Consider the following 16,781-nt stretch of genomic DNA (forward strand, 5'->3'; position numbering starts at 1 on the left):
GGGAAACAAATACTCAGAGAATGGTTCCCATTTCAGAGATTAAATAGACAAACACAGCCTGTGGACCATGCAAGTGCATGGCTTTTGCAGCACTACTGTGATGGGCTGGGGATGGGCTTGGGGGTGGGCTGGGGGTGGGCTGGCATGTGGGCCTCCCATTCCCCCCACCCCAATCTCTTCACTTCCCAGTACCTTGGACCATCTCACTCTGGGGTTCATTATAAAGAATCGGTATATACTGGGAACGCTGGTGACATTGTTCAGTTAACAAAGCAAGTTATAAAGCAGTTTATAACCTTGTTTTACAGTGCGTTTTGCTTTAATACCACTTCTTAAATTTTGATGTATTCCAACTTACTCATTTTTTTTTATAGTTTCTGTTTGACAGACCAGGCAACAAAATTTGCAGCCTATATAACAAATTAGCAATTAATATCCAGAATATTTAAAGATTATCTAGAAATAATTAAGAAAAGAAAAATAGCATAATAAAAGAACAAGCAAAGGCTAGGAAGCAGCATTCCCCAAAGGAGAATCAAATGGCCAAGAAACAAACATTTGGAAGGATTCTCAATCTCAGTGGGCATCGGGGAAATATAGATGAAAACCACATAACATACCATCATGTGCCCATCAGATTGGTAAAATAACAGCAACAGGAACCACAAAACTTTAAAAATAAAATCTATCAATATTTTGGTGAAGATGTAAGGAAACGGGGTTTTCACACATGGCTAGTAGGCATTTAAATGTGCAGTCACTTTGTAGAAAAATCAGAAACACAAGAAAGTTAAAAATCGTCTACCCTAAAATTCACACCCCGGAGAAACTCTCACAGTTAATCTCAAGCCTAAAGGGGGATGTTACTCTCCTCATGAGCCACCACCAGGTTCAATGCTCAAGGCTGTGATGACTTTGACAGTGAACCACTGGAAACAATCTAAATAGGAGAATGAATTTTTATAAATGTATAGTAAAATAAAGTCTTACAAAACACCTTTAACAATGAACAAAAGCTTAGCCCCATAATTTTGAGTAAAAAATATGCACGAAGTAGGTCTACATACTGTATAACATCACTGCTGGGGCTTGAATCACGTCCTCCACAAAAGACGAGGTCAGGCCCCAACCCCTGGTCCCGTGGGTGGGAACCAGTGTGAACAGGGCCTTTGAAGATGTTATTAGTGAAGGTGAGGCCCGATCTGAACGCAGGTGAGCCTCCATCCAGTTTGACTGGAGTCCTTATAAGCAGAGGAAAGTGGACATAGAAGAGAAGCCACCAGCGCAGCCAGAAGCTGGAAGTCAACGGAATCCGAAAGAGAAAGGAGAAGACGCCACCATGCCCATTGCCAGGTGACAGAGAAGCCAAGGAACCCCAAAGATTGCTGGCCAGACAGAAGATCCGACCCCAGGAGGAAGCAAGCCTTCTCGCCTCTGAAACCGAGAGCCCATAAATTCCTATCGTTAGGTCAAGTCACTGTACAGTATTTGTTTTAGCAGCTAGACGATCATTTACATAACTTTCAAAAAATCCAGCATACACCCAAGAATACCATGTTTGATTGCGGATATGCACATATGAATGTAAAATGTAAGAACTGGTTTTGGAAAGAGCTATCCCCAAATCATTCCTGCTATTTTTGGGGAAACGGGGGTTGCTGCTGGGCAGATTGAAAATCGTGTAAATGTAGCACTGTATATGTATGCACACTTATGGTATGCATGTTTCTACAGGAACAGAGGTGGGTACATATTTCTAGAGGGGAGGAAAACACAAAGAAAAATTGAAGGAAATAAAAGAGAAGAAAAAAATCAAAGGAGGAAAGAACATTGGTAGAACAGAGATGAAAGGACAGATGGTAAGCTATTACCTGTGAGGCCTGGGAGATGCAGTGCAGGAGATTTTCCTTTATTTTCTGTGTGCTTTCCTTTATTTTCCAAATTTTCTATCCTCAGGGAAGACAGATTTTTAAAATTCTCTGAATTTACAAGAAATTTTATCGACATCTATATCTGTGTATACATGTCACATTTTGAGACTTCTAGAGCTATCTTTCTCCAGAATTATCTGGGAAGCCATGGCCATGTAATCAGGGTCTCCTTCATGGATGCTGTGCCCCATTGCTGAGCACAGTGCCTGGCATGTAGCAGGTGCTCAATAAATATTTAGTGAATGAATGAATGAATGAATGATGATGGCGAACTGGGTTTTGACATGGCAGGTGTCTAAGTGAGGGGCCCCCCTTCTACAACAGCCCGGGGTGGTGCCTTAATAAACGAAACACATGGGTGCGGGGTTCACCGGGGCCCCTCGCTCCCGAGCCTCCACCCCGGGACACCAGGCCCTTGGCCGCCAGGCCCCCGGACTCACGTCAATGGGCACGCTGTCATAGAGGCGCTTGCCGATCACTGTCTTCCCCTGGATGTCGATGTTCTCCCGCTCCTCGATGGGCAGCGTCTGCACCAGCGCGCAGTCAATGTACAGGGAGACGTTCCGCGCCTGGACGCTCAGTGCCATCTTGTGCCAGTCCCGGTCAAAGAGGCTGCTGACCCAGGGCCCGCGGAACACCACCCTGACAGCGTCCTCCATGGCGCCCACGGCGTTGTACTCCACCGCCTTGCTCTCGCCGTCCAGCCGGACGGAGACCTGGGGGGAAGCACCAGAGACCCCTGGAGCCGCGTGGAGAGAGGATGTGCGGAGGGGGCTTTCGGAGCCAGGCAGACCTGGTGCCGACTCTCACCTGTGGCTCGACCTTGGGCAAGTTACTTTTCTGCTCTGAGCCTTGGTTTCCTGCCCAGTATAAAGGTGCTTATAATACCTACCTTATGGTTTGTTCTAAGGAGTGCGGTAAATGGAATCATCAGACAAGCACCTAAGTTGAGGGTGACAAACTCACCTGCCGGAGGGGCTGGGCAGGTAGGAGAGCTTTGGTGGAAATGGAAGATGATTGACACAGAGGAGCTTGAGTTGTGAGAACAACCAAAATCCCCGACCCCTTGCAGTGTTTCCTACAACCCTGGGCAGGCTGACGGAACCCATCTTCTGGCTGGACGCCAGGCACCAGTAGGAGACCCCCCCCCCCCATTAGCTGGCCCTGGCTTTCATCCTGAGGATAAAGGCTGAAGCTCCTAGAGAATGAAGTCCTAGAGCACAGGGGCCTTGGCTGCTTTGCCCACTGTGGGACCCCCAGGCCTTTACACAATGCCTCTCGTGCATGGAAAACTCCAGAAGAAAATTTTACTTTCTCCTTTTCTTTCTTTCTTCTATTTTTATTTTTCAGAATGATTGATGATGTTCTCATCCATGCATTAATTCCCACATGCCTTCCACGATACTCACTGAACATCCTCCGTGTGACAGGCAGGTAATGTCAGGTGTCGGAAATACAACAGTGGACGAGAAAGACACACTACTGGTGCACAAAGGTTGAGAACGTAATACAACATCTAGAGAATACACTTCCCTTGAGTGCTTAATGAATGACTATGCTCCTTGTTCTCTGTAGGGTTTGCCCTCTTGCTCCCCAATACCCATGCTCCCTCCTCCTCTGTCTGGCTCCATGGCCCCAGAGGCTGACCCGCAAGGAGCTCCTGTGTCCCTTGGCTTCTAAATGGATCTGGCTCATGGGGAGCCCATTGGCGTGGAGAGCAAAGAGTGGCAAGAGAGAAAGGTTGGGATGGTCATCCCTCCCAGTTCTCCCTGCTTTCCCATGGTTCTGGATTGGTGTTTTTTCCCTCCAAGCACCATGGCCTTTGGGAGCTCCCTGATTCCAGAATGCACCATCTCCAGTGACAATCCCCTGGTTTTAGCTTCTGGTTGCTACTCATCCCCAGATGCCCTAACCCAGGCCACTTCATCAGCTCTCTTAACCCTAGTCCCTTCATTAAAAATCTCCCAAAATCAGTGCTCAGTGTGGTGTTTTCTGCCCATACCCAGACTGATGAGTCATTGCTGTGTGACCTGGCACAGGTCATTTAAGCTTTCTGTGCTCTTTCCTCATTTGTAAAAAGGGGGCCGATGGTATCACCTACATCACAGAGTCATTAGGAGGGCTAAATGAGCTAATATGTATGTAAAACACTTATACAGTATTTATTATATGGCAGGTTCTATCGTCTGTCCTGCCCCATCCTTCTAAGCAGGCTCTTGGCCTCACTTGTTCAGCTCTTTACCCCCAGGTGCCCAGGACACATAGCACATAGCAGCATCTGATCCAAAGTTACCAAATAAATGAATGAGTGAATGAACAAGCAGATGAAGAAGAGGCTCCAAGATTAAAGGAAGGTGCCCACGTGGCACACGTGGAACCAGACACAGTGTTTATCCACAACGGGGTCTTCTGGATTCTCTTTCTGGGCTCCACATGGCTTTAGGACAAGCATGGAGACCTAGAGTTATATATTTTTTAATTGCATTGCCTGCATGTATGCTATGTATAGGGTAAAAACTAGAAACCTAGAAACCAATGAGCCCTTGTCTTTCTCATGAGCTGGCCACATAATCTAACACTTCCATGATAAACAGGGTCTTCTACTCCTTGAAAACAATTCCATATGCTTGAGCTGTGCATCCCCGGACCAATGTGGGAGCTCACGAGGACAGGACTGCCTCCTCGGTGCTTCTCTGTAGCAGGACTGACACAAGGAAAGGCACCCAGCAGGCCTGATCTAATCACATGGCCTCGTGACGGCACTTCAGGGCTCAGATCCATCAGCCTGTCCCATTGGTTCTATTTTTAAAATACAACCAGAATCTGATCATTTCCATTTCACTCTCACTACCTGGTCTGAGTCACATCATCTGTTGCCTGGATTATTGCAGTAGCCTCTTTCCAGGCTGCCTCCTCCCACACCCCAGAGTCTATTTCCAAAGGAAAAATCCTCACACAGCCCAAGGCCATATACAGTCTGGCCTCTTACCACCTCCTGAACCTCAAGTCTAACTATCCTGCCACCTCCTGCCCCCACCATACACACACGCACACACACTCATGCACACACACACGCATACACACCCCACTCACACGTGTGCACACACGCACACACATGCACAAACACAGACACGCACATGCACACATGCATGCACACACGCACACATGCACGCACACACACTCCTGGCTCCAGTCACACCGGCCTCCTCCCTGCCCCTCGGTCATGTCTGGAATGGATGGCTGTCACTCAGTTTCCCCAAATGACAAATGGCCGACTTTGGAAAGTGGCCGTAAGTATCAACTGAGTCATGGCTTTGGGAATGCGCAGTGGCCCACGATGACTGAAGGGAGCCTGGCGATGTGGCCGATGTTGTTCTGCTCACAGGTCACCTTCCTGCAGGCCATTACCTCTCTCCCTGTCTCCCCGAGGCCTGCAAGTGGCCCCTGGAACTTCCAGTGACAAGTGTCCCACCCAGGCTTGCTCAACGAAATTGCACCACCAGGTCCTGCGTTGAAACCTAAGGTCTCCACGGCAGCCTCAGTCTCCATGTGGCTCTGGGCATCTCAACCCATTGGTCCTTCTGGCCCCAGGAGGGGAGGACAGACGGATACATGCAGCTCTGCAGATGCCATGGAGGATGAGGCCCCAGACTGAGGGGGTGGTGTGCAGTCCCCCACAAGAATGTCGTGGCAGGCGCCCGGCCGCACCATGCCAGACCCAGGGAAACCAGAGACGTGAGACCTGCACGGCTGGAGATGCAGGCAGGTAGGCGACAGGACGAGCTGCCCACGCTCCAGACAAACGGCCCCTGGAAAAGAGCTTCACTCACCACCTCGTTCAGCCGCCCACACTGAGGGAATCGGGCCACTCGGCAGTGGAGCCTAAAAATGTTCATGCCTCACAGTCTGCCCAGGGATGCCGCAGAAAAACCATGCAGCAGGAGCCACGGAGAGGGCCAGCTGAGAGCAAGGACTGGCTGGACACACTGATGAGGGTGTGGATGTGGGAGCCAGGCGGCCTGCGTTCAAGCCCCAACTTCCCTTTCTACTTACGTAAACTTGGAAAATCTCTTAACCTCTCAGTTTCCTCCCTCATAAGACGGTAATAGTAAAATCTACTCAGAGGGCTGATATGAAGATTAAGTGAGTAAAGATCTGTAAGGCACTCAAAACAATGCTGAGCTCATGCTACATGCTTTTATAAGCATTAAACAAATTCACATGGCATCAGGGTCTAGATTTAACCGCAGGAGCCGCTCCCTCTGACAGCGGCCCACAGAAGCGAATGCTGGAGCCCATTTGTGTGAGCGAGTTCCTCTTTCATTTCAATCCCAAATGAAAGTACAGCCAGGATCTGAGCGGCGAAAGATATCATTGGTCCAGAACTCTGAGAACAGGGGGATTTGGCAGAGAGTAAAAAAGCAGCATTTTTTTCATCTCAACCAGTGCATTGTGCTGACAGCCCTGATTTTGATATTTGTCCTTCTCCACTCGCTGCGTGTTGTGGAGGGAGGGACTGTCCTACCTTCTTGGGACCTGGAAGCCTAAGCAGACCAGAGGTGGGTGAGGACAGGACCTGAGTGTTTGCGACAGGAGAGTGTCAGGAGACGGGACCCTCCTTGACAACATCCACTGAGCACGGGGACTAGGTCTGTTTGTCCTGCCAGAGGGCCTGGCCCGGGATTTCCCTTGGGTGCCGCATTCCCCAGTGTCCTCTGAGTCTTTCGACCAGACTCCCCATCTCACGAGGCCCAGGACACAGACGGTGGGGCAGCCCCCCCACGGCACCGTGCTGCCCGTACCTGCGGAATGCCATACTGGTCGATGATCTGCCAGATGTACCAGTCTTCTTTCCGAGACGTTTTCCTGAACCGGAAGGTGGTGACGAAGGCGTACTCATCAGGCAAACCTTGGGGGAACACATCCCTGGTAGGAAAACCAAGACAGACAACATCAGGCGTAGCCCCGAGAGAGGGAGCCCACGAGGAGGCCCGTGCATCCCGCCGCCCACCAAGCCCGGCCACTCTCTCCTCCTGGCTGTGTCTGAAGCCCACCGGCTCGTCCTGGCCTGCACTGACTCTTACTTGGATCAGGTCCTCCGTATGACGCTTTACAGTAAAGACCACTGCCATGGCCCCTCGACTTCCCTCCATGTCCCCACCTGCAGCCCCTTCTAAGCCAGCTCAGCCATGTCGTTAGATGGAGCCGAGACGTGCTTGCTTCTGCATCCATCTCTCCACCGTAACCATTCCTGACAAAACCAACAATCCGTGCTGAATGGCCACTCCCCCAGGGTCACATCTATACCTGGGTCTCGGCCGTCTCTGCTCCTTGCCCCACTCATGCCCCAGCAGGGCCTCACTGCTCAGCCCCTGGCCCACCCACCACGGCGCCTCACCCCCCACCCAGGCCGGGGGACGCCTACTGTCTGGAGCCACCCTCCACGTGGGGGCTTCCTCGACTCCCTCCAGCTCCACCCCACACAGGCCTCACTGCTCTTTCCTCCCAAATTCGGTAACAAGAAGATTAAAATTCCTGCCTCTCCAGGACCAAGCCCTCCAGCCGGGACCAAGTCCCATCCCTCACCTCCCCGGAGCAACCTCAGAGCAGCTGCCTCTCCCCTGGGCGGACAGCAGCACCTGGGCCTCCCCAGCACCTCCTTCCCTCCAGCCTGTGACATCTGCTCCAGCTCAGAGAGGCCACCTGGGCTCCAGGTCCCCAGCCAGTGCCTGAGCCACCTCTCTCTCTCTCTTTCTTTCTTTCTCTCCCTCTCCCTGCCCCTCCTTCTCTCTCCCCTTCTCTAGGCCAGTATGGTTCTGGGAAGAGTTGTCCACACTTTCTCACCCATTTCCTCACCTCTCCAGCCTAGAACATTCTCCTGAAGCCAACACCTATGCACCCAGTTGGATATTTGTACTGGGATGGACTTTAGGACTAGATTTTCACTCCCTCATCACCCCCTGACCCTGCCCACTCTGCCTTCCTTGAGGTTGTCTGTTCTTTTTTTTTGTTTTACCTTTGTTTATAGTCTCAGTGAACAGAGCCAACATTCATGCAATTTCTTCAACACAAACCAGAGAGACATCCTTGGCCCCTCTCTCTCCCTTATAACCCACCTCAGGTCAGCCCCTAAGTGCTGTCACGTTCACATCCTCGAGGTATCTCCCTTGCTAGCCCTCTGCCCCTGCCTTAGCTCAGGGCCTCAGAACATCTCGATGGAATCCCTCAGACAGCCCCCAGCTGGGCTCCCTACCTCAAGCACCTATACACCCAACACCTTTCCACCCACCACCCCGTACCACAACAAGGGTCATCTTGTAAAACCTATTCTGATGGATAAACAAAATGTGGTTTATAGACATGATGGAATATTATTCAGCTGTAAAAAAGAACACAGTCCTGATGCACGCAACAACATGGGTAAACCCTGAAGACATCATGTTGAGTGAAACAAAAAAGGACAAGTACTGTATGATCTCACTGATATGAAATAATGAGAATAAGCAAACTCATACAGTCAGAATCTAGACTATAGTTAACTAGGGGATGGGGTAGGAAATGGGAAGTTAAGGCTTCAATTGTACAGAGCTCCCATTGGGAGCAACAGAAATGTTTTGGTAATGGATGGTGGTGATGGTAGCACAACCTTGTAAAGGTAATTAATAGCACAAAAATTATATGCCTGAGTGTAAATAAAAGGGGAAACGTTAAGTCATTGTTACGGTTTGCTAATGCTGCCAGAATGCAAAACACCAGAAATGGATTGGCTTTTTTAAAAGGGGGGTTATTTGGTTACACATTTACAGTCTTAAGGCCATAAAGTGTCCAAGGTAACACATCAGCAATCGGGTACCTTCACTAGAGGATGGCCAATGGTGTCCGGAAATCCTCTGTTAGCTGGGAAGGCATGTGGCTGGTGTCTGCTCCAAAGTTATGGTTTCAAAATGGCTTTCTCTCAGGACATTCCTCTCTAGGCTTCAGCTCCTCAAAATGTCACTCTTAGTTGCCCTTGGGGCATTTGCCCTTTCTTAGCTTTTCTTGAACAACAGTCTGCTTTCAAAGGCTGCCTCCAAAATGTCTCTGTAAGCTGCAGCTCCTCTCTCAGTTAGTGTGCATTCTTCAAAGTGTCCCTCTTGGCTGTGTCAAGCTCGCTCCTTCTGTCTGAGCTTATACAGTGCTCTAGTAAACTAATCAAGGCCCACGCTGAATGGGCAGGGCCACACCTCCATGGAAATTATCCAATCAGAGTCATCACCCACAGTTGAGTGGGTCACATCTCCACGGAAACAACCTAATCCAAATGTTCCAACCTAATCAACACTAATATGTCTGCCCCACAAGATTGCATCAAAGAATATGGCTTTTTCTGGGGGACATAATATATACAAACTGGCACAGTTATGTATTTGGTAATAGAATAACATTTTGTTTTGTTTTTTTTTAATTTCATGAAACTGCACAACACAAACAGTGAACCCCAAGTTAAACCATGGACAATAGTTAATAGTAAAATGACAAAAATTCTTTCATCAATTGTAACAAATGCACCACATTAATGTAAGATGTTAATAAAAGGGGGACGTGCCAGTTTGAAATTTATTTACCCCAGAAGAACCATGATTTAATCCAATCTTGTTGGGTGGAAACTTTTGATTGAATGTTTCCATGGAGATGTGACTCACCCAACTGTGCGTGAGAACTTTTGGTCAGATCATTTCCATGGAGATGTGAATCCAGCCCATTCAAGGTGGGTCTTCATTAGATCACTGGAGTCCTTTACAAGAGCTCATGGAAAGAAGGAGCTCAGAGAAGCTGAGAAAGAAGCTAAGCTATGTTATCCAGAGCTTGCCCTTGGGAGAAGCTAAGAGACAACACAGACCCAGACACTCGGAGATGCAGACAGAACGATGTTTGGAGATGCTAAGCTAAGAGATGAAGCCCAGGGTTTTCCCCAGAGAAGCTAAGAGAGGCCTCCCAGATGCTTAGAGAGAATGTCCCAGGAGAATCAAGCAGAGAGCTGAGAGGAGCTAAGAGAGACAGAAGCCCAGAGACATTTTGGAGAAAGTCATTTTGAAACATAACCCAGGAGCAAAGGACCAGCAGACACCAGCCACATGCCTTCCCAGCATAAAGAGATGTTCTGGATGCCATTGGCCATCCTTCGGTGAAGGTATCCTCTTGATGACGCCTTAGTTTGGACATTTTATGGCCTTAGAGCTGTAAATATGTATCCTAATAACTCCCCTTTATAAAAGCCAATCCATTTCTGGTATTTTGCATAATGGCAGCTTTAGCTAACTGGAACAGGGGGTATATGGGAATCGTGTATTTCAGGCTTGATTGTTCCGTAAGCCCACAACTTCTATAATAAAAAATAATAATTGATTTTAAAAACCAACCCTAGTCTGAAGGTACCACTCCCTGGCCTGCAGCCACGAAAGGCCCTAGATGTTCTTCAGAACAGGCCCCCCACCCCCACCCCCGGAAGGGCCCTGCTCTGTATCCCACCCCATCTCGGGCATCGTCTGAGAATGCAATGCTTGGTAGTCAGCACGTTGCTGAGCAGAGGCTCACCCAAGGGACCTGTCCCAAAGCTCTGCCCATCAGCCGGCGGCACCTGACTGTGAGGGAGTCAGTTCCAGCTTCCACAGGGAACGTCCGTGGCGTGGCCTCCCCATGGGAGGAGGAGGGGAATCTGGCCAGAAAGCCAGGAAGAGCAGTACAGAGACGCCTGAGTTACCGGTTCTCAGACGTGCTGATCCTCAGCGACCCGCCGTCTGGCTATGGAGCCTCTCTGGGAGCAAAGATCAGTCACCTTGGAATCTCGGTTCACAGGCCCAAGTGGGGAGAGGGCTCCGCTGCTCAGTCATTCTCTGAGCTGGGATTTCACCCTGGACCCCATGCAGGTGCCAGGATCGGAGCCTGGATGCACCCCAGCACCTGGGCAGCCCTCGGGGTTCACAATTGACCTGGGTCACCCCCACCCAGGGGAGGCAGGGCCTGCCCACCTCGTCTGCACAAACAGAAGGTGTTTTGTCTTTTTCTCCTTATTTCATTAATGAGTCCAACCACATGAATGATTTTTACAAACACCTTTTTCCTATAGTTTTGCTATTACATATACACACATATCTCTCTCTGTATGTCTGTATGTGTACTTATGTGTGGTTGGATGGATGAATAGATGGATAGATAGATGGATATAGAGGAAAAATAGAGAGATAGAAACATAGCCTGAAAAAAGTAATGCTTGTAAAAAATACTAGTTAACAGAGAACATCTAAGGAAACAAACTGATCTAATCCAATCCTTTCCACAAAGGATGAAGCAGACTACGAGATGACAGTGAAAAGAGTAAAGACTTGGAGAACATGAATTTGAGGTCAACTTCTACTTCTTATGAACCATGCAGTTTTGAGCGAGTTACTATCTCAGTGGTCCCCCCAGGAAAATGAGGAGAATAAAAGCTGCCCTGCTCACCTCATCCTACTGTGATGAGAAGTAAACGAGAAAATGTATGGAAAATATAAACATGGAAAGCAGCAATCCCTTTCGTTATGAACAGAAGTAACCCACAAGGTAAAAGCACGTGGACAGGTGGCCCGAGTCCCAAGGGTAGAACCTAAAGAAGTTTCCTTATTGATCAAAGTGCCTCATTAGAAAGACGACATCGTCAGCAAATGGAGGAGCCCCCTGCTCTGCCTGCTGCCTCCTTTCTTTCATTTGGTTTGCTCCTTAATTATATAATTTTTAAAGGCAAAGCTGAATACAACCTCTTTCCTTCTGTTAATAAGCACTGTGGGCGAACTGGCCAAGCAATTACAGTGCAGCAAAGTGGGAAACGTAGCCCAGACTGCGTTCATCCTTTTCCACCCCCAAAAGTGAGCCTGGGACTCACCAGGTGATTGACAACAACATCACCCGCCACCCGTATGATTGACAACAACATCACCCGCCACCCGTTTGATTGACAACATCACCCGCCACCCGTATGATTGACAACAACATCACCCGCCACCCGTATTCATTAAGGAGGCAATGCGCATGTCCTGAAGGTCACTCGTGCCTCTTTGAGAGTCAGCAGTAGGGATTCTTGTCTCCATTTCATAGGAGAGAAAACGAGACTCAAGGGAAGGGACCTGTCCCATTCTCTCCTCTGCAAAATGAGTCTCCCCTATGCTGGCGCAGTGAGCCACGAAGGGGATGGCATCAGGGTCTGCAGCGATGCCGGGCACGTGGCAAAGAATGACGCCCACGTGTGAAAATCCAAGCTCGGTGTCCTCACACGCAAAGCCTGCCTTTGCCAGGCTAGTGTCTAGTACAGCATTTTCTCCCATTATGGATTCATTCACTCATTCACTCAACAAATATTTGATACTCCTGTACTCTGCAGGCCTTGGTCAGGTGCTGGAGCTAGAGCAGAGAGCAAGACTCAGCTTTCTCCCAGAGCGGAAAGGACAGTCTGTAAATGTCTAACTGCACAATTGATCAGTGAGCGACAACTGGGCCACAGGTTGAGAGGAGATAAGAGAAGGCCTGGTTTAGTTCCCAAGTTCAGGGAGGTGTCCTCGAAGGTGGAAAGTTTGAGCTGCGCTTTGAAGGGGCAGGTGTCCCAGGAAGGGTGAAGAGCACGACAGAGGCTTCATGGTGGGCGGATGCCCGGGACGCTCCCGGGCAAGAGAGGAGCTGGAGCAGGAGAGTGGGGGCAAAGCTGGGGGCAGAGCGATGAGGCCGCAGAGAAGGGATGGGGCCGGACAACACACAGGGCTTTCCCAGCCCTTCAGTTGGAGCAAACCTGCAAGCAACTAAAGGGCTGTAAGAGGGAGAAGGCAGGCATGTTTGTTCTCAAAAGATCTGCCTGCCTGTAGGGAGAACAAATGGACCATGTGCTCTGGTATAATCATAGGCCCTTGACCCGACAGGTTGACTTTGTGAAGACAACATCTTTACATCAAAATGCTCAGCAACGTTTCAAAGTGGGAGCATTCATTTCAGGTTGAAAATGTGATAAAACTAGGGCAGAGGGGCATGCGACAACGTGTGTGCGGGGACTGAGCTTGTGCCTCGACTTACCAGGCCTGGGCCAGGGGACCTGATCACCCCCCTGGGGAGGGTAGTAGGTACGGGCGTGAGTGCCCTCTGCAGCCCCCCCCGAGCCTGAGGAGCGAGGTCAAGGCAGCTCCCTTTTCCTCACCCAAAATGCCACTGGCAGGGGAGGCTTGCCGGAGGAAACCGCCTTTCTCCCAACTGCCCTTTCCCCACTTCCTTATCTTACCCACATACTCCCTTGTGCCAAGGCCACTCCTGCCACCGCCAGCGCGCATGCACCGTGGCCAAAACAACCCCCGCCCGTTGCAGCGGCTCCTGCGTCCTCTCAGAACCAATCCTAGCCCCTCTTCCTTCAATATTGCCATTTTAGGCTACTTCACCTCCTTTCCAGCCCTGCCCTTCTTACCAACCTATATAACCTGTAATCACCCCTGAATAAATCTCTTTGGCGCATACTCCTACTGGATGAAGAGTGTTTTTTGTCCTTATCGCCGCCCTCCACACCTTGCACGCCTCTCGCCGAGGACCTTGGCCACGTCCTCCGCCTCGCCCTCGCCTCCGGGAAAGAGCCCCCGCCGCCGGTACCCTTTAAGCAGCCCCGAGAGCTGAGGGCTCGGCTACCGGCCGCCACTCCCCCTAGAAGCAGTAACCCCGACCGCAACTGGTGCCCCGTGTGAGGAACGTCTCCACACGACAGTTTGGCAGGTCACCCGCTCGCCCGGACGCCCCTCCAGCTTCCCATTTCCTCGCCTGCAAGGTAAGGGCCGCCTCTCCCTCGCCGCTTCCGGAGCCGTGTGAGGTTCCTTGCTCCGAAGCCGCTCCTCCCTTCCCCCACGCTCTCTTCATCCAGTAGGAACTCCTCCCTTCCCCCACGCTCTCTTCGTCCTCTTGTATGCGCACTTCTATGACCCCCGTTCCTCCTAACGCTCTCCCTCTTCCCCTCCATTACTTTGCTGTAGTTCTTTGTATCTTTATTTCCTCATTTGGTGCCGTGTGCCTCTTTGCAACTGCCCCCCCTGACTGCTCCCGTTACCAAAGGGCACTGCTTTCTGCTCTCGCCGTCTCCTTCGGCCTTGCAGCCACAGTTTATCTCATTCTCTCTGCTCGATAAACAACTCCTCCTCCTCCTCCCCGCCAGCCGGGCCGGCCCGGCTTGGGAACAACTCCCCCTCCTCTCCCCTCAGCTATGGGTAATCGTATATCTACATGTCAGGCACCTCAAGTTCGTGCTCTGGCGGGTCTCCTAGACACGCATCGCTGTAAAGTGTCTGTCCGGCAGCTGCAGATATACTGGGATCTCCTGCTGCCCTTTAACCCATGGCTCACCACTTGCCATCTTTGGGACCCTGTTATTTAACATGAGAGCAAGCGTTTCCCTCCCAGCTTGCTCCCCACCTTGATAACCATCCGCTCCTGCCTTCAAGGCTCCCTCCCCCCTGATCGAGGCCCCGTTAAATCCAAAGAAGCCCTATCAACCCAGCCAACAGATTCAGATAGCGATACTAATTCAAATCATGACTCGGACACGGAGTCCTTAGTCGAGCAGATTAACAACGCGCTCGAGGTGACTCCTTCTTTTTCCATCGAGGGAAGGAAATGCTCCGGCGATGACATCAGCCCTAAGCTGGGCCAGAAACCGCATACGCTTTACCCCGCCCTTCCACAGGGCGGGGCTGATCCACCATCTTGTGTCTTAGCCACGCCTACCGCGCCGCCATCTTGCGACGCTTGGGGCCTCCCACTCCCGCCTCCCCCTCCGGCGAGCTCCCCCTCGGAGCCGCTACCGGCAGCTGCCGCCGTTCCTCCCACCCTGCCGACTAACAACCCCTGGCTGCCTTCTGCACCTCAAGGCAACCCTTGGGACAGCGCTGCCCCTGCCCCCACTCCCGCGCCAAGTCCTCTGCAAGCGCGTCCTCCTTTCTCTCGTGCTTTTCGTTGTTTTCCTCTTAACCTTGCCCCCACCCCACAGAGGCCGCATGACTGGTATCCCATTGACTTAGATACTATCAAGCAGCTTCGCAAGGCCGTCAAGGAGGACGGGTTAGGTAGCCCATACGCTTCCCAAATACTGCAGGATCTCGCCATGAACTATTGCCTCCCCCAAGACTGGGCCTCGCTTGCCCGTTCAATTTTTAACCCCGGTCAGTTTGTTGACTGGCGTGCTCACTTCCAGGCAGAAGCAGCTAAGCAAAGTGAGCAAGATGCAGCCATTGGAGTCTATCATCCCCCCGAAGCCTATTTGGGCACTGGAGCGTCTCTAAATGCGTCTGCTTATATTAATGCCCCTGCTGCCTTCTGGACTGTCCTCAGAGGCATCGCCTTACGAGCATTTGCCAATTGCTCTACCTGTTAGCCTAATAAATTCACCAAGCTCTTCCAGGAGCCGAGTAAGCCTTTCGCCACCTTTGTCTCCAGAGTCGAAGAAACCTGCACTCAAAAGGTAAGTGATCCCCAGGCCCAATATTACATGTGCCCATCCTCAAATCCTGAAAAATCGTACTGTAATTCCCCCAACGAGTACTACTGTGCATACTGGGGGTGTGAAACACTAACCACTAATTGAAAGCCTCCTGTTTCTAATCATTACCTTACCTTAAAGTGGACCCCTACAGGGTGCAAACTCCCTACTGTTAACTGGCTCGGCCAAGAAAGTGAGGGATCCTGCACACATCTTAATCTTACAGTGCAGCTCCCCACTGATCCCTCCTGGTTACTCGGTCAAACTTGGGGCTTCAGAATCTATAAGAAAGGAGCCAACCGAGAATCACTTATTCTAATAAAAAAGGAGGCTGCAAACCAACCATGCCAAAATACTGCATTAAGAACACCCTCTGGCATAGGTCCCAACCAAGTCATTAACCCCCTTTTTCCACAGCTCTCCAGCCGCACCTCAGCTCCAACCAGCCGCACCTCAGCTGCAAACAACGCATCGCCAACCCCACCACCCCAGCTTCCTCTGCCCCCTTCTCGTTATTCCTCTCCCCTCCTCAGCCTCATCCAAGCCGCCTTTGCCTCAGTGAACTCCTCCAACCCCAATTTTACCTCCTCCTGCTGGCTCTGCCTCTCCACCTCTTCCTCACTGTACGAGCCCGTTGCCTCCAACCTCTCCTTTTCAGAAAGCACAGAAGACAGCCCCTCGGAATGCAATTGGAATACCTCTGCCGTCCCCCTAACCTTTCATTCAGTCTCCTATACGGGAAAGTGCGTCCGCCCTCGCTCCAGTAACTCTCCCAACCTCACTGCCTGTGCCAGCTACTCATCTCCCAGCAGCTCTGCAAAATTTCTCATTCCTCATAACTCCTCCCAATGGCTCTGCTCCTCTACAGGACTTACCCCCTGTCTCAGCACGAATATCATCAGTGAATATAAAGAAACTTGCCTCCTAATTGTCCTTATCCCTAGGGTCTTATACCATAGCGAAGAAGACTTCTTCCTCCGTCTGGAAAGAACTGCAGCTCCTGCCCTTCTGCAAAAGCGAGAGCCCATCACCGTCCTTACAATTGCCTCCCTCCTAGGTCTTGCCGGCGCTGGCACCGGAATCGCTGCACTAACCAGTCAAGGCTCCGCCCTAACTCACCTCAGGGCGGCTGTTGACGAAGACATTCGTCACCTACAAAACGCTATTTACCATCTAAAAAATTCTGTCAATTCCCTCTCTGAGGTCGTGCTCCAAAACCGCCGAGGTCTTGACCTTCTCCTCCTCAAAGAAGGAGGCCTCTGCGCCGCCCTAGGAGAAGAGTGCTGTGTTTATGCCAATTCCACAGGTCTCGTCGAGGACAGCCTGAAAAGGGTCCGAGAGGG

At 50.8% G+C, this 16,781-nt stretch overlaps 1 protein-coding gene across 3 annotated transcripts in view; it reads right to left on the reverse strand.

Moving 5' to 3' along the window:
* Positions 1-16,781, reverse strand: part of COL22A1 (collagen type XXII alpha 1 chain) — a 299,863-nt gene that overhangs the window by 218,724 nt on the left and 64,358 nt on the right. For all 3 annotated transcript variants that reach the window (XM_037803432.1, XM_037803433.1, XM_037803431.1), the window contains exons 6-7: positions 6,734-6,857; positions 2,372-2,647 (exon numbers count right to left, since the gene is read on the reverse strand). In XM_037803432.1, the coding sequence (XP_037659360.1) occupies positions 2,372-2,647; positions 6,734-6,857 (400 nt within the window). The remainder of the gene's footprint in view (positions 1-2,371; positions 2,648-6,733; positions 6,858-16,781) is intronic.

This window comes from Choloepus didactylus, chromosome 14, assembly GCF_015220235.1.
Source record: "Choloepus didactylus isolate mChoDid1 chromosome 14, mChoDid1.pri, whole genome shotgun sequence".
In the NCBI taxonomy this organism is placed as follows: Eukaryota; Metazoa; Chordata; class Mammalia; order Pilosa; family Megalonychidae; genus Choloepus; species Choloepus didactylus.